The sequence below is a fragment of the Hyperoodon ampullatus genome, assembly GCF_949752795.1.
Source record: "Hyperoodon ampullatus genome assembly, chromosome: 6".
NCBI classification, from domain to species: domain Eukaryota; kingdom Metazoa; phylum Chordata; class Mammalia; order Artiodactyla; family Ziphiidae; genus Hyperoodon; species Hyperoodon ampullatus.
The window spans coordinates 7,945,744-7,967,186 of NC_136919.1; the positions used below are offsets into that span (position 1 = coordinate 7,945,744).

The 21,443-nt window shown below is 51.2% G+C and overlaps 2 protein-coding genes across 4 annotated transcripts in view; one reads left to right on the forward strand and one right to left on the reverse strand.

Annotated features, from left to right (window-relative positions):
- SLC25A25 (solute carrier family 25 member 25) overlaps positions 1 to 934 on the reverse strand; it is a gene marked incomplete at both ends in the record, with an annotated part of 30,444 nt that extends 29,510 nt beyond the window's left edge. For all 3 annotated transcript variants that reach the window (XM_079706574.1, XM_079706573.1, XM_079706572.1), the window contains one exon: positions 680 to 934. In XM_079706574.1, coding sequence (XP_079562700.1) covers positions 680 to 934 — 255 coding nt within the window. The remainder of the gene's footprint in view (positions 1 to 679) is intronic.
- A 1,194-nt stretch (positions 935 to 2,128) lies between these two features.
- NAIF1 (nuclear apoptosis inducing factor 1) lies at positions 2,129 to 4,760 on the forward strand (the record flags this gene model as incomplete). Its single annotated transcript, XM_079706832.1, has 2 exons — positions 2,129 to 2,639; positions 4,288 to 4,760. The coding sequence occupies 2 exons, from the start codon at positions 2,129 to 2,131 to the stop codon at positions 4,758 to 4,760; spliced, it is 984 nt and encodes a 327-aa protein (XP_079562958.1).
- Between the last annotated feature and the right edge of the window lie 16,683 nt (positions 4,761 to 21,443).

The window sequence follows — 21,443 nt, forward strand, 5'->3', positions numbered from 1 at the left end:
CCAGGGAAGCCCTCCCCTAGATTCTTTCATTCTAATCTGCAACCCTGTAAGAGATCACGATCCCATTTTCTGGATAGGCATGTCAATGGGGATGAATCTAACCCATGAGAACTGTCAGTTCTCACCACCCACATGTCACGATCTGCCTGAAACCTCAGTCCCCATTTTTTCCAACTCCCACATGCTTCTGAGAGGAACCAGATCAGGGCCCATCACGGGCATGGAAACGAGAGGGGAGAGAGGGGTGCTCCTGGACGAGGATGGATGAAACCATTAACGATGGGTAGAGGGGAGCATCCAAGCTTAGTCCTGAGGTCAGAAGGTGACATAAGCCGGACTCCTGCGACTTGACCTTCTACTTTGGGGAAAGCCCCAGCAAAAAGGGGCTTTTCTACCATCAGAATGCGCAGAAGGTGCCCACCTGTACCCAGGGAGAGCCTTTCCCCCTGGCCCAAGCGCCCACAGAGGCCAAGAAGGAGCTCTACTCCCCACAGGGCATAAATGGGGTGTCCGTCTGTCACTCAGGAGGTCCCAGCCGGTCCGAGAGGCCGTCCACCAAGCCTGCCAAGCTCCAACGTACTGCCAAAGAAGCCGGTCGTGCAGACCAGACCTGTCACCTGGACCTCCCGGAAGTGCAGGGGTCCCCTCCCCGCCCATGCGGACGGTGCGTGTTGCCTACCTGGAGCTCGCCCTCTGTGCGGTGCAGTCCCAGGCGCCGAAGTCCAACGGCCAGGTCGTTGACACACAGGCCGCCGTCGCGGTTGACGTCGAGAGTCTGGAAAAGGCTCCAAAGGCGCAGCCGGTGGTCCGGGCCCCCGCAGACGGCGCCGCCGCAAGGGTCCACGGACGCCGGCGATGAGGCGGACGACGAGGCGGTGGCGGCGGCGTCCGGCGGCGGGGAAGCCACGCAGCGGCACAACACACTGCTCACCATCGGGCGCGAGGCAGGGGTGACGGGCCGGCGGGGAGAGCGCGGGAGACACGCCGGTGTCCTCAGTCCACTAGCGCGGGCTCCGAGGTGCCGGCAAGCGGGCGGGATGGGCAGCTTCCGGGAGCCCCGCCCCGCCGCGCGCCTCCTGGATGGCCTTTCCCCCAGGCACGACGCCGACCAGTCACAGACCCGGAGGGCCACCCGGAGGGGCGGAACCTCCCACCGAGGACTGCCCATGCAGCCCTTGACTACCCGAATCAATGGAGAGGGCGGGGCGATCCCGGCTCAGCCTGGGGCCATTCAAACTGAGGGAGGCGGGGATTGGCTGAGCCGGGCCGGAGAGAGGAAATCACTGTGCGATAGGCATAAGTCATGTGATTGGCAGGCGGAAGGCCCCGCGTCCTATTTCCATTGAGAAACGCTGTTTAGACGGCGAAATCGTAAGGATGGGAGGGGCCGTCGTGTAAGGAGAGATCGCACTCTCCGGTGGGCAGTAGGATTTGCGTGAGGAGCAATTGTGAGCTGCGGTTGCAAGGCAGAGTTTGCGCCATTGGGTGGAACTGAAAATTAACTGGCTAACGGCTCAAGACCGAAAGCACTAGGAATCCTCAGGAAGCCGGGTTTTGGTAATCTAACTCCCTAAAACCACCAATAAAATAGCTTAATTTAACGGCGTAAAAGTCGTAATACTGATGATTGAACGACAGGACAACTTTCCAATGGAAGTGAGTAAAGGCTAGGTTGGGTGGAGCGCTCTGTAGCGACAGACACACCTTTAGACCAATGATCAGGCCAATTCCAGTAAGTAGGCATGCTCTTTAGCTGAGCGACAGATCGAAAGAGCTAGTGATCGACGTGATATCTGAGTCGCGACCAACCGGGAGGGCGGGTCCCCCTGGAGAAGGGCTGCGAGGCGGGAAGAGGGGAAGTGGGCGGATCTCCGCACATCCCGGCGGAAGAGGCAGATTCAGGAAGCCATTACGCAGCTGGCTGGCAGCAGCTGGGCCGGTCGGGGCTGGGCCCTACGCACTTTGCGTAGCAAGGGGGGTTACCAAAGGCCTGGTACTTGGCCTTGGACAAGGCCGGCCTATCCCCTGTAGGGGGGGTGGGTGAGGAGCAAGGCCGAGGAAGGCGAGAAGGGGAATTGGGGCAGTTAGGGGATTATAGTTTCTTTAAAAAGCAAGGTGGGGAGAGACCATGGCCGTCCCAGCCAAGAAAAGGAAGATGAACTTTTCTGAGCGAGAGGTGGAGATCATCGTGGAGGAGTTGGAACTGAAGAAGCACCTGCTGGTGAACCACTTCAACGCTGGGGTCCCTCTGGCTGCCAAGAGCGCGGCATGGCATGGCATCCTGAGAAGGGTCAACGCCGTGGCCACCTGCCGCAGGGAGCTGCCTGAGGTCAAGAAGAAGTGGTCTGACCTCAAGACCGAGGTCCGTCGCAAGGTTGCCCAGGTCCGGGCGGCTGTGGAGGGTGGCGAGGCCCCAGGGCCCACTGAGGAAGACGGAGCTGGTGGGCCTGGGACAGGTGGTGGCAGTGGCGCTGGTGGCCCAGCTGTAGCCCCCGTACTGCTCACCCCCATGCAACAGCGCATCTGCAACCTGCTGGGTGAGGCCACCATCATCAGCCTGCCCAGTACCACAGAGATCCACCCCGTGGCCCTTGGACCCACGGCTACTGCAGCCGCAGCCACGGTCACCCTGACACAGAGTGAGTGACCTCTCCCACCCAGTCTGGCGTGCCTAAATGGGAAGGGCCAGCAAGAGCTGGGGCAGCCCAGGGAAGGTTGGCTGCCAAGGGTCAAAGGTCAGATGGGAGTCTTGGAAGACCCTGAGGCCTTCCAAGAGATCCCCAGACAGAAGTGATCCTGTTCTCTCTGGGACTTCCTCAGCACGCAGTCTGGACTTCTGACGGGCTGGCTTGCTCTCCACTGTTTTGCCACCATTTATGTCCATGACTGAACTGTGTGGTTCTTGAAGACAGAGACCATGTTTATATCTCCACAGGACTTAACACAGGGCCTAGCACCTAGTAGGCAGTCAGGACATATTTGTTGAATAAATAGGTAGGTGGACATCGATTCTGGACAAAGACATTCTGGTGTTCAGTGTGGTGGACATTCATCAGGCACTGCTGAGGAACCTCATGGTTCCAGGTGTTAATCTACCCTTCTGTTCACTCATCAACCATTAGGGCAATTCTGTGCCAAACGCTGGGCTCGGCACTGGGATTACCAAGGTGTCTAAGAGATAGGCCGGTTATATTCTAGTAAGACAGATAAGACGAATATATGAATAACTGCACTGTCATTTGGGAGAACCTAAGGACTCAGAAGAGAAAGGGGGCTTCCTGGTGGGGTTGGGGGCACACAGTGGATGTTGGCATTAAAGGGTGGAGAAGACTGACCTTTCCCACGTGCTTGGAGGCCCAAACAGCCCAGCTAGAATGGCTTCAAAGTTTCTCGGCTATGAATGACATCGAAACTGGTTGGTTGGACTTTTTAGTTCAGATAAAGGTTTGCACCAATGACTGTTAAGTGCTCTTTGTGATGGGCTGGGAACTGTTTCGATCAGTGATTCTCAATGGGGCTTGGGGGAATTGGGTGTGTGTGTGTGTGAGTGCCGTAACCCCACAGTGTCATATTTCTCAAGGATATGGAGGTGGGAAAGGGAATCAAACACTGGTCTAAATCAGTTGCTATTCTGGAAGAGGAAGGACCTTTAGGTATTCCATTGACCACGGTGGTCAAGGAGACAGGGAGGCATTTATTGGGCACTTTAGCTACTGCCTTCCCACTCCCACCTCCTTTTCTGCTTAGCCATAAAAGACATGGAAGTCAAGAAAGCACTGAAGGAGGCTGGACCAGTGGGGCACTTCGGGGAGCATGTGGCTCTGCCTTTATTAGCCAGAAGCAGCTCAGTGGGGGTGATTATGAACACATCAGACTCTGACTGGGGGAGACCTGCATTTCTTCCTGGACCTGATGAATCCGCTGACCTTAGGCAAGTCATTCCATGTTTCTGAGTCTACCTCCTCTCTGAAAATGAATGTGACAGTATCTACCTCTTGGTGTCATTATGAGGATTCATGGAGCTAAAGAGTGCAAAGGGTTAGCACATAGTAGGCGCTCTACATTTTTTGCTGGTCTTACTATTAGCATCTTTGCTTTTGCCAGCTCTGGGGCTGGCCCTTTGGTTATTAAGTAGATTAAGATTCTAAACCCCTTAGATTCTAGATTTATATATGAAAGGCTATAAAGCCAGGGGAGGGCTTAATGGCCTCCTCCCCACCCCACATGGCCAGCCTCACTCTTTCTAGAAGGTGACCTGCCACTGCCTTTGCTCTTTCTTCCCCACAGTCCCCGCAGAGACCGCCTATCACACGCTGGAGGAGGGAGTGGTAGAGTACTGCACGGCCGAGGCCCCCCCACCCCTGCCAGCGGAGGCCCCCGTGGAGATGATGGCCCAGCATGCTGACACCTCAGTCAAGCCGCAGGCGCTCAAGAGCCGCATAGCCCTCAACTCAGCCAAGCTGATCCAGGAGCAGCGGGTTACCAACCTGCATGTGAAGGAGATTGCCCAGCACCTGGAGCAGCAGAATGACTTGCTACAGATGATCCGTCGCTCCCAGGAGGTGCAGGCCTGTGCCCAAGAGCGCCAGGCTCAGGCCATGGAGGGCACCCAGGCGGCCCTGAGTGTCCTCATCCAGGTCCTCCGGCCCATGATCAAAGATTTCCGCCGCTACCTGCAGAGCAACATGCCCAGCCCCACCACTGCCTCTGACCCTGGACAGGTGGCCCAGAATGGGCAGCCAGACAGCATCATCCAGTGAGGGCAGGGGTCGAGCCAGCCTTCTGCTGTGAATGGATGACACCACGTGGTCTTGTAAGTGGGTTGTGTGGTTGGCCTCAGTCTAGGCCTGGCCATGTGGACGGCTCCCAGTTTGATAGACATTTAGGGGTCCACGGTTTCCTAGAAATGAAGCAGACTGGGAAAAAGAATTTGTTGGGTTCCTGGGACCCAAACTCTCTTCCCCCTACCCCTTGAGCTGTCCTGCTAAGAACCTGAAGATTGGATAGGTGGGGGTCAGGTGCTGGTGATGGGACCCATATTGTCATGAGCCAGGGCTTGTGACATGACCCAGACTTGGACTAGAACAACTGTCGGCCCTCACTGGGGACCATCTCACAGCTTGGGGGTCTGTGCGGAAATACCCGCCCCCCACCCAGGTGCCATCCTTTGGAGTAAGATAACATCAGTGGTGCTGGCAGTAGCACAAAAATATCTTCTTCCTCCCCTTGGGAGGCAGAGTGACAGCTGGGCCTGAGGAGGAAACCCCACCCTTTTCTCCTTCTCACTGTGCCTCAGTTCTCAGGGGACTCTAGTTAGTACCGTGCTGTCCCCCCACCCCACTGCACCCGGGCACAGCAGGGGCCCTGTTAGTGCCCTGGGCTGCCCCTGCCGTACACCCAGGCTGCAGCCCGTCGGGCTCAGGAATTCTGTGTGTGGTGGGGACAGCTTGGTCGCCATCTGGTCTTCCACTGCGTCCCCGGGCAGCCCTTTGGTGGTTTGTCCCAACAGCTTTTGACTCAGGTCAAGCATCAGGCTTTGGGTGCTGTAAATTTTACTTATTGCCCCACTGCAGTGGGTCTGAGGCGACCTGTTGGCTTCTTCCAGAAGGCTTGCTGCAAGCCAGTTGTATTTATTCTGTTCATGAACCCCTCTGGGAAGGCTTCCGAGGGCAACTCTGGCCACGCCCTTCCTCCTTTCCTCTCTACTGACTGTGCATTTCCAAAACTCAGTGCAGAAAACAGCCTGCTCAGCATCACACCCTGGACTCCGTTCTCACAGTATTCAGCGCCTTGTGTTCTTGTGAGATTCCCACTGACTGGTTAGGTGACTCTGAAGGCCTGATTGGCCCTGAATGTATGCAGTGGGAGAATTGAAACTGACCTAAGAAGTGGGACCTTGGACTTCTGTGCTCGGGGAAGAGCAGACCGACCTCGGAGTGCCGAAGGAGGTGGTGTTCACTGTTCTGACTTGATGCTTCCTCCCCATTTGTAAGGACTTTACCCAGATGGCATTTGTCTGTTTCATTTTCAGAATCGCCATCGATTACCGAGACCCTTGCATCTTTCCCGATCATTTCCCAAGTGTGCCATTTTGCTGCCGAGGCCTTGGCCACACGTGACTGATGGTTAAAGCTCAAGGCTCCAGGGCTTCCCTGGTGGCGCGGTGGTTGAGAGTCCACCTGCCGATGCAGGGGACACGGGTTCGTGCCCTGGTCCGGGAAGATCCCACGTGCCGCGGAGCGGCCGGGCCCGTGAGCCATGGCCGCTGAGCCTGTGCATCCGGAGCCTGTGCTCCGCAACAGGAGAGGCCACAACAGTGAGAGGCCCGCATACCGCAAAAAAAAAAAAAACTCAAGGCTCCAGATCTCAGCTAAACAACAAAGGTGCTGCCCTTCTGGGCACGTTAAGAATTGCTCAGCTCCACTGCTGCAATTATGGGAAGATGCCCCCAAAGGTGGTTGGGAGGTGACTGCTTTACCACCATCCTGTCTGCGGGGGACATGTGCAGTGCCAGCTACAGAGCAGTGGAGAGGAATCAGGCTGGTGAGGGAGTTGGGTTGCAGAAGGAGAGGTCTTCTCAGTGTGGCTGGAAAGCAGCAGCCCCTGGCAGCCTGGGTGCCCTCCCTCCATGGAGCCTGATGGCCCCATCAGGGTAGCTTCGGGGACTTCCTGAGGGTTTGCAGCTTGGTTTGGTTTTTCTCTGGGGTTGGCAATCTGAGCCAGTATTGTGTCTGTTCCAACTGGGTATAAAGAAGAAGCTTGGATCGCTTCAACTGACTGGTTCTTTCCAGATCATAATTTTAAATTAAAGAAATACCACTTTTTTTGATATACATGCCTGTGTCTTCATTGGTTATATATAGAAGAGATAGGGGCTGGCAGAGAGCAGAGGCTCACAGGTCAAATCCGGCCCCCCCACCTGTCTTTGTAAATAAAGTTTTACTGGAACACAGCCATACCCCTTCTTCTGCTTAATGTCTGGCTGTTTTTCTGCTACAATAGCAAAGTTAAGTAGTTGTGACAGAGCATCTGGCCCACAAGCCAGAAGTATTTACTCTCTGGCCCTTTCCACAAAAGGCTGCCTATCCCTGGTTTAGGGCAGTGTCTCAGACTCTGGATGAGAATTACATGGGGTGTTTTTAATATAACCAATCCCTGGCCTCATCTAAAACCTAGAAGAGACTCCTGGAGGGAGAGCTCTAAGAATATGCATGGTAAACAGGTTCTCTGGATGATTCTGATATTTTCTGAAGGTTAAGAACTTAGGCTCAGAGACTGGAAGACAAACTCAGATGGAATCAGGATAATGGCCCAGGGAGGGCTGGTTCTCAGGAGTTTCTCTTCCACAGTTGAGCGGTCCTGCTAAACAGAGATTCTCACTTGAGATTGGCCTTCATTCTGGAGGGAGCCCAGCCTTTCTGGACAGTTATCACTCTCTCCAATATTTAGTGATAATAAAAACTGACAGTTACCGAGCCCAGGCGTTATAGGCATTACCTTATTGACTTCTTGCAACAGCCCCATGAATTAGGTACTAATGCTGTTCTCAGTTGACAGATAAGGTCACTGAGGATCAGAGAGGTTGAACAATTTGCCTAAAGTCGCACAGCTATCTTATACCCTGGGGTGGCCCATCTCTTTAACAGCTGTTCTTTTTTTTAAATTTATTTTTAAATTTTTATTTTTGGCTGCATTGGGTCTTTGTTGCTGTGCCCGGGGTTTCTCTGGTTGCGGTGAGCAGGGGCTACTCTTCGTTGCGGTGCATGTGCTTCTCATTGCAGTGGCTTCTCTTGTTGCGGAGCATGGGCTCTAGGCACGTGGGCTTCACTAGCGTGACATGTGGAATCTTAGTTCCCCAACCAGGGATGAACCCACACCCCGTGCGGTGGAAGCATGGAGTCTTAACCATTGGACCACCAGGAAAGTCCCAAAACTTTTTACATTTTTGATGGAAGTCTCAGTGCTTCTGCGTGGAGAGACCCTGTGATCAGGCAGGTTTGGGCCCGAGATCAGCTCCCCCCTTATTCACCGCATCTCTGAAGTTTTCTGGGCCTCAGTTTTCTCAGTTCTAAAATGGGGATGATGAGGACTTCCCTGGTGGTCCAGTGGTTAAGACTCTGCACTTCCACTGCAGGGGGCATGGGTTCAATCCCTAGTCGGGAAACTAAGATCCTGCATGCAGTGCAGCCCAGCCAAAAAAAAAAAAGCTAAAAAAAAAAACTTAAAAAAATAATAAATTGAGGGGTTCTTCACTGGTGGTGCAGTGGTTGAGAGTCCGCCTGCCGATGCAGGGGACACGGGTTCGTGCCCCGGTCTGGGAAGATCCCACATGCTGCGGAGCAGCTAGGCCCGTGAGCCATGGCCGCTGAGCCTGCGCATCCGGAGCCTGTACTCCTCAACGGGAGAGGCCACAGCAGTGAGAGGCCTGCGTACCGCAAAAAAAAAAAAAAAAAAAAAAAAAAGGCACGTTGTGGAGGAAAAAAAATAATAAATTGGGGATGATGAATAATAGTCCCTACTTGACAGGAGTGTTATGAGGTGTTATAATTTATTGAGCACTGACTATGTCCATATACTGTTCTAAGTACTGTGTGTACTAACTCATTTCATGAAATCTTGTACGTAAAACACTTAGCATGAACCGAGGAGGACATAGCATGTGCCCAATAAATACCGGCTGCTGCTGTTGTTATTACAGTATCTGGTACCCCATAGGCTAACTAGTGTATCTCTCTTTCTTTCTTTCTTTCTTTCTTTCTCTTTCTTCCTTCCTCCCTTCCTTCCTTCCTTCCTTCTCTCTCTCTCTCTCTTTCCTTCTTTTTCTTTGACTGCACTGTGTGGCATGCGGGATCTTAGTTCCCTGACCAAGGATCGAACCAATGCCTCCTGCAGTGGAAGCTCGGAGCCCTAACCACTGGACCACCAGGGAAGTCCCTGTGCGTCTTTTCTTGACATCACAATGGGAGCTCTGTCAAAAGTGGCTGGGGCAGATTACAAAAGATGCACAGGGAGCAGAGAGTAGGAAGGATTGAAGGTAGAGTGGGACATGGGAACCAAGGCCAGTGCAGGGGAAGGGCTGCACACAGGAGGCTCTGGCTACAAGGGCTCTGAAAGAGGTGGGTTGAACAAGTTGTCAGAGCTGAGATGCAGGAATTCCCTGGCGGTCCAGTGGTTAGGACTCGGTGCTTTCTCAGCCAAGGGCCGGGGTTCAATCCCTGGTCGGGGAACTAAGATCCTGCAAGCCGTGCAGCGCAGCCAAAAACAAAAAAAAGAGCTGGGATGCCGTGTGTCACAGTAGACAACAAGCCCAAATGAGAGTAAGAGTCAAGTTTTTTGTTTGTTTTAAATTTATTTATTTATTGTTTTATTTTATTTTTGGCTGTGTTGGGTCTTCATTGCTGCACGTGGGCTTTCTCTAGTTGCGGTGAGCGGGGGCTACTCTTCGTTGTGGTGCGCGGGCTTCTCACTGCAGTGGCCTCTCGTTGCAGAGCACAGGCTCTAGGCATGCAGGCTCAGTAGTTGTGGCACACGGGCTCAGTAGGTGTGGCTCACGGGCTCTAGAGCGCAGGCTCAGTAGTTGTGGTGCACAGGCTTAGTTGCTCCACGGCATGTGGGATCTTCCCGGACCAGGGCTCGAACCCGTGTCCCCGGCATTGGCAGGCAGATTCTCAACCACTACGCCACCAGGGAAGCCCAACAGTCAAGTTTTTAATCACTTACTATGATGATATAAGCAAGAGGAGAAAGTGCCAGGTCTCTCAGTGTTGCATTTTTCCCCATGGGACAGTGCTGGGCAGGGTCAGATGTGTTGCAGATGAGGAATCATTTCACTGTTGAGGGAAGCCCCTGCTTTACGGACTTGTGTGTGTATTGGGAGAATGAGAGCAGGAAGGGCCAGGAATGAAAAAGTACGGAGTCAGAGCAAAGTGTTTCCCCACTCCTCCTGATATGAAGGTCTTGGCTGAGGCAACTGAGGCCTCAGAATGGAAGCTCCTGGGCTAGGAATGCAGCTTTGCATAAGAGCACATGAGGCCTTCCACATAAAGCCTTTGAAATGGCCTGTGATTGGGCCTGAAAGCTCACACATTGGTTTGTGGCCAGGAGCTAAACTCCTCACAAGTGTGTCCCAGGTCTTTGGAGTCAGCCTGCTTCTTACTGGCTGTGTGCCCTGGCATGAGGTCATTTACTTTCCCTAAGCCTTGGCTTCCATATCTAAAAATCCCTCTCTAACGAGGTTGATGTGAGAAGTTAACAAGTTAATGCCCACAGAATACTTAGCACAGTGCCTGGCACATAGTAGGTGCTAAATAATGGTAACTGCTTCAGTGAGCTATTGCTGTGTAACAAATCACCCTAAAACTTAGAGGCTTAAAACAATAATCAGTCTGCCTGCCAATGCAGCGGACACAGGTTCGTGCCCCCGGTCTGGGAAGATCCCACATGCCGCGAAGCACCTGGGCCCGTGGGCCATGGCCGCTGAGCCTGCGCGTCCGGAGCCTGCGCGTCTGGAGCCTGTGCTCTGCAACGGGAGAGGCCCACGTACCGCAAAAAAAAAAAAAATCTTATAAAACAATAATCATTTATTTGCCCATGATTTTTCAGGATGAGCAGGGCTCAGAGAGAACAGCTTGTCACTGTCTTGTCAGTGTCGGCTGGGGCAGTTCTACTGGACCTGGGGGCCCATCCACTTTCAAGATGGCTCCCTCTCATGTCTTGTAAGCTGATGCTATATGAGGGCTAGGCACTCTGCTGAATCTGTCATCTGGGGCCAGGGGTGGGGTAGGCACCTCAGTTCTCCTCTACCTGGGCCTCTCCATGCAGCTGCTTGGGCTCCTTCACAGCATGGTGCTTGGGGGTTCCGAGAATGAAGAAGTGGAAACTGCTGGTCCTCTTAAAGGTTAGGCTTAGATCTGGCACAGCTTCAGTTTGTAATATTCTCTTGGTCATGCAATCCTAGGCTGGCCCAGATTCGGGGAAATGAAGGAATAGACTCCATCTCTCTCTTTTAAAAAAAAAAAATTTATTTATTTATTTATTTATTTGGCTGGGCCAAGTCTTAGTTGCGGCATGTGGGGTCTTCATCTGCCGCATGTGGGATCTTCGTTGTGGCATGCGGGATCTTTTTAGTTGCGGCATGCAGGGTCTAGTTCCCGGACCAGAGATCGAACCCAGGCCCTCTGCATTGGGAGCGTGGAGTCTTAGCCACTGGACCACCAGGGAAGTACCTAGACTCCACCTCTTGATGGGGGTGTGGCTACTGATACAGGGAGAGGAGGACCTGATGGTGGCCATCGTTGGAAATAAGCGCAAGGGAACGTATTGAAGTTATTCCAATTCCTGTAGCTTTGAGTCAAGATATTAGAAGGAGAAAATAGAAGGAGAAAAACGTTGGCAAGACCTGGGTCACTTTGACTCTTTTTACTCTGGAAATCTTTATACATTAGAAAGGAGTCCGGGGCCAAGGTGGGGACCATCTGTGCAGACCCACCGGGAAGTCTCACTGAAAAGACTTCCTGACCCCTGGAGAAATTCTAGACAATCGGTTAGGGCCTTGGAGGGTGGCAAGGTGGCTGTTGAGAGGAACAGGCAGGGACAAACTCACTCTCTTGGTTAGAGACGATGAGCTAAACTTGGTGTGGTATTTACAAAGGGGTACGTGGTTCTCAGAATGGCCTGTCCAGCGACAGAGGCCTAGAGGCTGAGCTGCAATGTACTGGTTCTCTGCTGACTCAGGACGGTCACCCTCTCTGCCCGCCTCTTCCTGGGCAGCCCTCAGGGCTCAGCCTGGGTGTCACTAGCTCAAGAGACACTTCCCCACCCCAGGGAGGCTCCCCACTGCTGTGCACTCCCATAGCCCCTGCCATTGGCTCCCTAACTCTCATCCCACGTGGACTTGCTTGTTTTCCAACTGACCTCTCACTGGGAGCCTCTTGGCTTCAGCGACCTTGTCGACTTCTTTCCCAGCTATAGCCCAGCTCTGCGAATGGCACCGCCCTCCCCTGGTTGCCCAGGTGACATCCTTGGCTCCTCCTACTCCCTCACCCCTCACATCCACTATCTGTTAAGAGTCCTCCGGACGTTCCTTAAATCTGCCCAATCTGGGGCTTCCCTGGTGGCGCAGTGGTTGAGAGTCCGCCTGCTGATGCAGGGGACACGGGTTCGTGCCCCGGTCCGGGAAGATCCCACATGCCGCGGGGCGGCTGGGCCCGTGGGCCATGGCCGCTGAGCCTGCGCGTCTGGAGCCTGTGCTCCGCAACGGGAGAGGCCACAACAGTGAGAGGCCCGCGTACTGCAAAAAGAACCAAAAATAAAATCTGTCCAATCTGTCTCTCTCTTCCCAAATCCAGCCCTGCCTTCTCTCTCACCTGGGTTACCCACAGCAGCCTCTTCACTGGCCTCCCTGCCTCCAAGCCTTTCTGAGGATGGTCTTTTGAAGCAAATCTAACCAGGCTTCTCCCTGTTCTATCCCTTCAATGACTTTCCTTAACTCCCGAATTGAAGTATAAGCTCTTGAACGTAACCTACAGACATGGTCTGATGCTGCTTCCTCCCTTGGACTCCTTTCCAGCCACACTGAAAGTTTACTTCCTTGTCATTTATATCTCAATAAAACTGGGGGTATGGTCGGGGGCAGAAACAAAAGAAAATTTACTTCCTCAAAAATGCTGGGCTCTTTCTACCCTCCACACCTTTGTCTTTGCTGTTCCTCTTGCTCAGAACAACTTTCTTGCTCATCCCTTTCCTAATTCCTATTCATCCTTCCCATCCAGCTTGGGCGTCAGGGAGCATTATTCGGTCACACCCCGTGTTTCCTCCCTCACACTGTGCTGTAATGGCACTTTTATTTTTTAATTTAATTTTATGGGTTTTTTAAGATTAATTTTTATTGGAGTCTAGTTGATTTACAATGTTGTGTTAGTTTCAGGTGTACAGCAAAGTGAATCAGTTATACATATACATATATCCACTCTTTTTTAGATTATTTTCCCATATAGGTCACTGCAGAGTATTGAGTAGAGTTCCCTGTGCTGTAGGTTCTTATTAGTTACCTATTTTATGTATAGTAGTGTGTATATGTCAATCCCAATCTCCCAATTTATCCCTCCCCCCCCCTTTATTTTTTTTTTTTTTGGTGGTACGTGGGCCTTTCACTGTTGTGGCCTGTCCCGTTGCGGAGCACAGGCTCCGGATGCGCAGGCTCAGCGGCCATGGCTCACGGGCCCAGCCGCTCAATGGCATGTGGGATCTTCCTGGACCGGGGCACGAACCCATGTCCCCTGCATCGGCAGGCGGACTCTCAACCACTGCGCCACCAGGGAAGCCCCCTCCCCCCTTTTTTAATTTTAATTTTAATTCTTTCACACTTTTAAATGTTTGGGTCCTGCTAGAGGAGGGTTTCTCAAGCTCAACACAATTGTCATGTTGGGCTGGATGATTCCGTGTTGTGGGAGGCTGCCTTATGCGCTGTAAGGTATTTAGCGGCATCCTGACCTCTGTACACTGGATACCAGTAGCATGTCCCCCCCTCCAGTCGTGACAATCAGAAATGTATCCAGACATTGCCAAGTGTCCCATGGTGGGGAGAGCAAAATCACGCCCAGTTAAAAACAGCTGTCCTGGGGATTTCCTGGCAGTCCATTGGTTAGGACTTGGCACTTTCACTGCCATGGCCTGTGTTCAATCCCTGGTTGGGGAACTAAGATCCTGCAAGCTGCCCGGAACAACCAAAAAATAAAAATAAGAAAGAACAACTGTCCTACGGCAATAACATCTGTCTTATTCATAGTTTCTTGTCAAGAACATGGCACAGTCCCTGGATATCTATTTAATCCACATTTTAAAAAGTAATTTTATTTATTTATTTATTTATCTATCTATTTATTTATGTTTTGGCTGCGCTGGGTCTTCATTGCTGCTTGCAGGCTTTCTCTCTAGTTGTGGAGAGTGGGGACTACTCTTCGTTGTGATGCATGGGCTTCTTACTGCAGTGGCTTCTCCTGTTGCGGAGCACAGGCTCTAGAGCGCAGGCTCAGTAGTTGTGGCACACGGGCTTAGTTGCTCCACACCAAGAGGGATCTTCCTGGACCAGGGCACAAACCCATGTCCCCTGCATTAGCAGGCAGATTCTTAACTACTGGGGCACCAGGGAATTCCCTAATCCACTTTTTTTTTTTTTTTGCGGTACGCGGGCCTCTCACTGTTGTGGCTTCTCCCGTTGCGGAGCACAGGCTCCGGACGCGCAGGCTCAGCAGCCATGGCTCACGGGCCCAGCCACTCTGCGGCATGTGGGATCCTCCCAGACCGGGGCACGAACCCGCGTCCCTGCATCGGCAGGTGGACTCTCAACCACTGCGCCACCAGGGAGCCCCCTAATCCACTTTTTATTGCGGTGTTGGTTGAATTAAATGTCAACAGCATTCCCATAAGATGTTTTGCATTTCCCCATTTGATAGATGAAGAGACTAAAGCCAGGACTCACCTGGTGGCACATCGTTTGTAAAAGGCAGAGCTGCGAGTCTATCCCAGGTGTGTCTGGCTACACAGCCTCCTCCTTATGAGGAGGCCTCTCATGAGAGGCTGAGCATGAATCAGCCTTCTGGAGCTGTGGCCTGGACCCTGGACCTGTGACAGATGTGTCAGGAACCCCACCCTGAGTGGCCCTGCCCCACCTGAGTGTTGTGACTTTGGGCAGGTCACACCTCCCCACTGGGCTGTGGGGTTTCCCCTCCCGTGCAGCCCCCTTCTGCTGAGAGCTGATGAGAGGATTAAATGAGATAAATAGAGTAGTGATGCAGGGGCTGTCTGTACACGGGAGCTCCACACAGGGCCTGGCCTGTAAAAGGTAATGGAGATGAAGAGAGGAAGAGGCAGGAAGGGGCCTTCCTGAGGACTCCTGACAGCACATCGCCAAGGATTCTGCTGACCCTGAGGCCTACAGCCTACAGCCACTCAGATAAGAATCCCTTGGCTCAGATAACAGGTTCCTGCCTGCATCTGCAGGAGGTTAGCTAGATAGAGGCTGTACTCTAGGCTTTAGGCAATCCTGACAGGCAGGAATGTGGGCCCGACCTTCCAGGTAGTCCCATTTTACAAAAGCAGCCAGAAATCTGGGCTTTTATGAGAAATCTCCCAGTTTAAATATTTCAACTACTAAATACTTGTAAACCCTGTGCAAGGCGAATGAAACACACCTGTGGGCTAAAGTCAAGCCATGGATGTCAGGTTGCAAGCTGTACGTTACCCTTTGGGGGCTGGTCTGTACCCCTCAGGAGGAGCCAGAGGAAGGCAGAGGTTGGTAGGCAGGAGGTCTGGGCACCAGATCCCTCTTTCTCTTGCGCCTCAGTCTCCCCATCCATATGATGGGTGTGGGCCATCCTAGCTGGAATGGTTCCTAGGAAGGTGGTCCCTCCTGGATACCCCTCCTTTGCCCAGGCTGGGCCTGATTCAGTGGGAGGATCTGGCCTGGGCTCTTTACTTGGTTCCGAGCTGAGTCAGTCATGACACATGTGGCGGTGATAGTCACGTGCCACCTGCCTGTCAGGAACCAAGCACAAGCGGGGACTGGCCACTGAAGGGAATGCCCACCAGGGCTGAGGCTGGCAGAAGCACTGTTTCCAGCCAGGCCTCCAACAGGGTCCTGTCCAGGTGCGAGTTTGGGCCAAAAGGCCTCCATGATCTCCTATGGCTGTTTTTAGTGCCTGCTCAACACCCAGGGCTCCTCCTGGCTGTGGCACTCTGGTTTTTCTTTGAGGAACCATCCCTCCTCCAGTCTCAGTCCATTCAGTTTGAGGGAGAGATCTCAATTCTGGCTGCAGTGGTAAGGATGTGGTGCAGGACTGGTCCATGAGAGGAACAGCATTCTTCTGTCCACAGTGATTGGTTAAGGGTGAGTATGTGACCCAATTGGACCTATGGGAGCCTGCCCTGGGACTTTTGCTCTTTCCATTGCTGTTTCCAAGCTGGTGGGATGAAAACCCGAGGCTCTGGGAAGGTCACCTAACCTAAACCCACCTAATAATGAAGCCAACCAAGGAAAGGCTAAGCAGCTGAAATCTAAGAAAGATTTCAGCTGGGGTTTGAGTACTTGAATCCAGCAATTTCTTTTCTCTTTTTTAATAGATCCTTATTGGAGTATAATTGCTTTGCAATACTGTCTTAGTTTCTGTTGCACAACAAAACGAATCAGCCGTATGCATACACATGTCCCTATGTCCCCTCCCTCTTGAGCCTCCCTCCCATCCTCCCTATCCCACCCCTCTAGGTCATCGCAAAGCACCCAGCTGATCTCCCTGTGCTATGCTGCTGCTTCCCACCAGCCAACTATTTTACATTCCGTAGTGTATATATGTCGATGCTACTCTCACTTCGTCCCAGCTTCTCCCTCCAACCCCATGTCCTCAAGTCCATTTTCTATGTCTACCTCTTTATTCCTGCTCTGCAACTAGGTTCATCAGTACCTTTTTTTTTCTTTCTTTCTTTTTTTTTAGATTCCATATATATGCATTAGCATACAGTATTTGTTTTTCTCTTTCTGACTTACTTCACTCTGTATGACAGACTCTAGGTCCATCCACCTCACTACAAATAACTCAATTTCATTTCTTTTTATGGCTGAGTAATATTCTATTGTATATATGTGTCACATCTTCTTTATCCATTCATCTGTCGATGGATATTTAGGTTGGTTCCATGTCCTGGCTATTGTAAATAATGCTGCAATGAACATTGTGGTACATGTCCTTTTTTGAATTATGGTTTTCTCAGGGTATATGCCCAGTAGTGGGATTGCTGGGTCATATGGTAGTTCTATTTTTAGTTTTTTAAGGAACTTCCATACTGTTTTCCATAGTGGTTGTATCAAGAATCCAGCAATTTCTGAAGCTAGATCTACCCTCCTGGATGTACCAGCTACAGCACCTGCAAATCTCCAGTCATTTTAAGCTGTCATTAGCAGCTGAAAGAGTCCTAATGCTTTTGCCAACCCTAAGGGTCTATGATTCAGATTCCAGGTCAAAGTATCTTCAGAGTACTGGCCTAGACTAGTTGTTTCTCATGCTCTAACCTGAGAAGATTTACCTTTAGGATCATCTGGGCTGTTAATGCACATTTCTGAGCCCCACCTCAGACCAACCGAAACAGGTACTGGCGGTGTTGGAGTGGGAGTAGGCATGTGGATTTTCAGCAAGCTCCCACTTGACTCTGACTAAACCTCAAGGTGGAGAACACTGGCGGCCTCTGTCCCTCCTTTTTCCACCCTCCTCCCTCTACGTTTGAATCACGTGATTCCACCAACCTGGCCACAGCTGATTGGACGAGGAGAGGATACCTGGTCCAAACTGGGCCAATTGGCTTTCTTTCCCCCAAATTTGGAATTGGGATCCAGAAACCTGCTCAGTTTTTGTGGCTGTTTGAACTTTCTTCCACCTCACACTCCAAGAAGTAGAAAAGGTTGCCCAGGGAATTCCCTGGCAGTCCAGTGGTTAGGGCTGTGTGCTTCCATTGTAGGGGGCATGGTTCCATCCCTGGTGGGGGAACTGAGATCCTGCATGCCTCGTGGCACGGCCAAAAAATTTTTAAAAAAAGAAATTGTTGCTCAGAGGAGGGAGAGGAAGGGGAGGGGAGGCGGGGCTGGGAGAGTTCAATGTAAGTGACCACGGTACCATAAGTTTCCCCGCCCTGACACCCCTGCGCAAGTCCCCCTTCCCACTGCCTGCGGGACCCCGTATTTTTACAGCCCCTTCCACTTTCTGCAGTAACTAACTCGGGTGATTTCTGCTACTTGTAACCAAAAGACCTTTACCTATGCTGCAGTTTATTTCTCAAGACCTCAGTTTCCTTATCTGTAAAATGACTGGCGCCATGATACATAATACCCTACCCGGGTATGCAGCGGGTCCTCACAGAGGAGCCTCTGCTTAAACCACTCCTTCCATCAGGAGAGGTCTTGGTGACATGGGGTGTAGGTGGCAGAAGGATTTCACTGCAACATTGCTTCTCAGAGTTTGATGTGCATTGAAATTGCCTGGAATCTGTTTAAAATGCAGATTCCTGGATCCTGCAGATTCTTGGTTCTCCTTTAAAATCATCCTTCCCTCCCTGCTCCCTCTCCCCAAACAATCATGGGTCTCCTTTCTGTCACTATAGATGAGTTTGCATTTTCCAGAATTTTACCTAAATGAAATCATGCAGCGTGTACTGTTCTTTTAACTGGCTTTCTTCACTAAGCCTAATTATTTTGAGAAGCACCCATGTTGGTGTGTTTATCAATGCAGTAGTTCACTTTTTATTGCTACGTAGGATACACTGTAATTTGTCGTTTTTTTATAATTTATTTATTTTATTTATTTTTGGCTGTGTTGGGTCTTTGTTGCTGCGTGAGGGCTTTCTCTAGTTGCGGTGAGCGGGGGCTACTCTTCGTTGCGGTGCACGGGCTTCTTGCAGTGGCTTCTCTTGTTGTGGAGAACAGGCTCTAGGCGCACAGGCTTCAGTAGTTGTGGTGCAGCACAGGCTTAGTTGCTCTGCTGCATGTGGGATCTTCTCAGACCAGGTCTCAAACCCGTGACCCTTGCATTGGCAGGCGGATTCTTAACCACTGCGCCACCAGGGAAACCCTGTAATTTGCTTATCTATTCAATCACATACTGATGGACCTTTCAGTTGTTCCAATATTTAGCTATGAGAGATCAAGCTGCTGTGAACCTTGTGTACAAGTCTTTGTGGGTACCAATGCTTACATTCCCTTGAATAAATACTAGGAGTGGATGGCTGGATTATATGGCTGGTGTATGGTTAACATTTTAAGAAACTGCCAAACTGGTTGTTGTTGTTGTTGTTTTTTTTGCGGTACGCGGGCCTCTCACTGTTGTGGCCTCTCCCGTTGCGGAGCACAGGCTCCGGACGCGCAGGCTCAGTGGCCATGGCTCACGGGCCCAGCCGCTCCGCGGCATGTGGGATCCTCCCGGACCGGGTCACGAACCCGTGTCCCCTGCATCGGCAGGCGGACCCTCAACCACTGCGCCACCAGGGAAGCCCTTGCTGGGGTTTTAATTTTAACCATTCTAGTAGGTGGGAAGTAGTAGCTCATTGTGGTTTTAATTTGCATTTCCTTAAGACTAATGGTGTTGTTATTTTCCATCTGTAGATCTTCTTTGATGAGGTGACTATTCTATTTAAATTCTCCTCTTATTAATAAGTGTTGAGAGTTCTTTATCTAGATACAAGTCCTTTGTCAGCTATATTTTTGCAAATATTTTCTCCCGGTCTGTGCATGCCTTTTCATTTTTGTTACAAATGCCTTAGATTACTTTCATACACATTGAGTCTGAGAACCTGTCTTCAATGACCAACAGTGCAAATTCAAACAGCAGTAAGAGGTGCCGGCCCATCCGACTGGCAAAAATAAAAGGAGGGTCCTCAGGCATTGGTGATGGGGAGTCGCGGGAACACTCCTGATACTCTGTTAGAAGGAGTGGAAATTGGTGCAAAATCCTAAAAGGACTATTTGCTGATAGTTCATCAAAATCTTTAAATATGGGCTCCTATGACTCAGCGAGTTCTGTTCTAGGAATTCTTCCTGCAAAAGTAAATAAACAATAGCAGTAATTTGTCTGTTCCAGGATCTTTGGTCCTGGGTTTGTGCTGACAGGAGGGGGCTGCAGACATGCCTGGCTGGCCTCCCCAGGATCTTGATACTATGCCCTGTGAGCTCAGAGCCCTGGGTGGAAGGCTCAGAGGGACTGGGAGGTCAGTGAGGCTAAAATTTGACGGGTCCCCAGCAGGGTGGCCAGAGGAAAGTGCAGTATAGGTCTCGCCCGACTGCATCAGGGGTCTGGGTCCACCCTGAGCCTGGCCTGGCCTCGGAGGTTCGAACCAGCCACCACCAGTACAGACTAGGAACAGGGGACACTTGGCTGACACAGCTACCTGGGACCTAAGAAAGGACAGCGCTTTGCTCCAAATACCAGTAGTTTCTCTGGGACACAGGGAGGTGGGGTCTTGGTCAAGGCAGGCCAGGACTTGCTGGAGCCGGGCGGGAGAAGGGAGCTGGGAGCCAGGAGACCAGGGTTCTAGATTAGCGCCTGTCTCCTCCTCTGCCACTTGGCCCAGTCTTTTCCCCTTCTGAGCGCCCAGTCTCCTCTGCTGGATAGGGAAGAGGTGGATCAAGTAGTCAGTCCCCTCTGGCCCCTCCAGCGAGGACTGAAAGCATGGGTGTGGAAACCTTCCAGACTTGAGTTCCATTTCTGTCTCCATCATTTTCTGTGATGTGGCATATTATTTAGCCTCTTCATACCTCAGTTTCTTTTTCTCTTTTTTAAAATTTTTTGTTGAAATATAGTTGATTTACAATGCTGTGTTAGTTTCGGGTGTGCAGCACAGTGACTCAGTTTATCTATCTATCTATCTATCCTTTTTTGGATTATTTTCCACTATAGGTCATTACAAGATATTGGGTAGAATTCCCTGTGCTATACAGAAGGTCCTTGTTGGTTATATATTTTATATATAACAGTGTATATATTTTAATCCCAAAGTCCTAATTTATCCCACCCCCCACTTTTCCCCTTTGGTAACCATAAGTTTCTTTTCTATGTCTGTGAGTCTATTTCTGTTTTGTAAATAAGTTCATTTGCATCATTTTTTTAGATTCACATATAAGTGCTATCATATGATGTTTGTCTTTCTCTGTCCGACTTACTTCACTGAGTGTGATCATCTCTAGGTCCATCCATGCTGCTGCAAAGGGCATTATTTCATTCACGTACCTCAGTTTCTGTCTCAAATTAAAACCCTGCAATGGCTCCTCAATTTGCTTTGGGAAAAGGCCCTCATGATCTGCCCCTTCCCTCCTCTCCAGCTCCACCTGCCACTCTCCCGGTGCCCCCCACCTCATGCATCACACTCCGGTCACAGTGGAGCCCCTAAACTCCTCCCCGCTGACCCCAGGGCCTTTACATATGCTCTCACCTCTGCCTTGCCTGTCTTCAGCCTCTCTCCCCTGCTTGGTTCTACTCATTCATCAGAGCTCAGATGCCACTTCCTCGGGGTCAGCCTTCCCTGACCCCAGACACAGTCACTCCTGCTGTTGATCTCTGTCATCGCACAGCTGTGGTCAGTAAACAACGATGTCTGTGATTATTTGTTTGATGCCTGTCTCCCTGTGGCCCTGGGAGCTCCCTGAGAGCAGGGATGATACAGTCTTGTTTGGGACTGTGTCTCCTGCCTTTTACACGGGCCAGGTAGAGATTAGACACCCCAGTTACTCTATTGAACAAGTAGTGCTAAGCCCTATATCATCCATTCTAAGATGTGTTTTCACCCCACATTTTAATATCACTGAAATCAAGAAATTTTTTTTTTTTTTTTTTTTTTGCGGTACACGGGCCTCTCACTGTTGTGGCCTCTCCCGTTGCGGAGCACAGGCTCCGGATGCGCAGGCTCAGTGG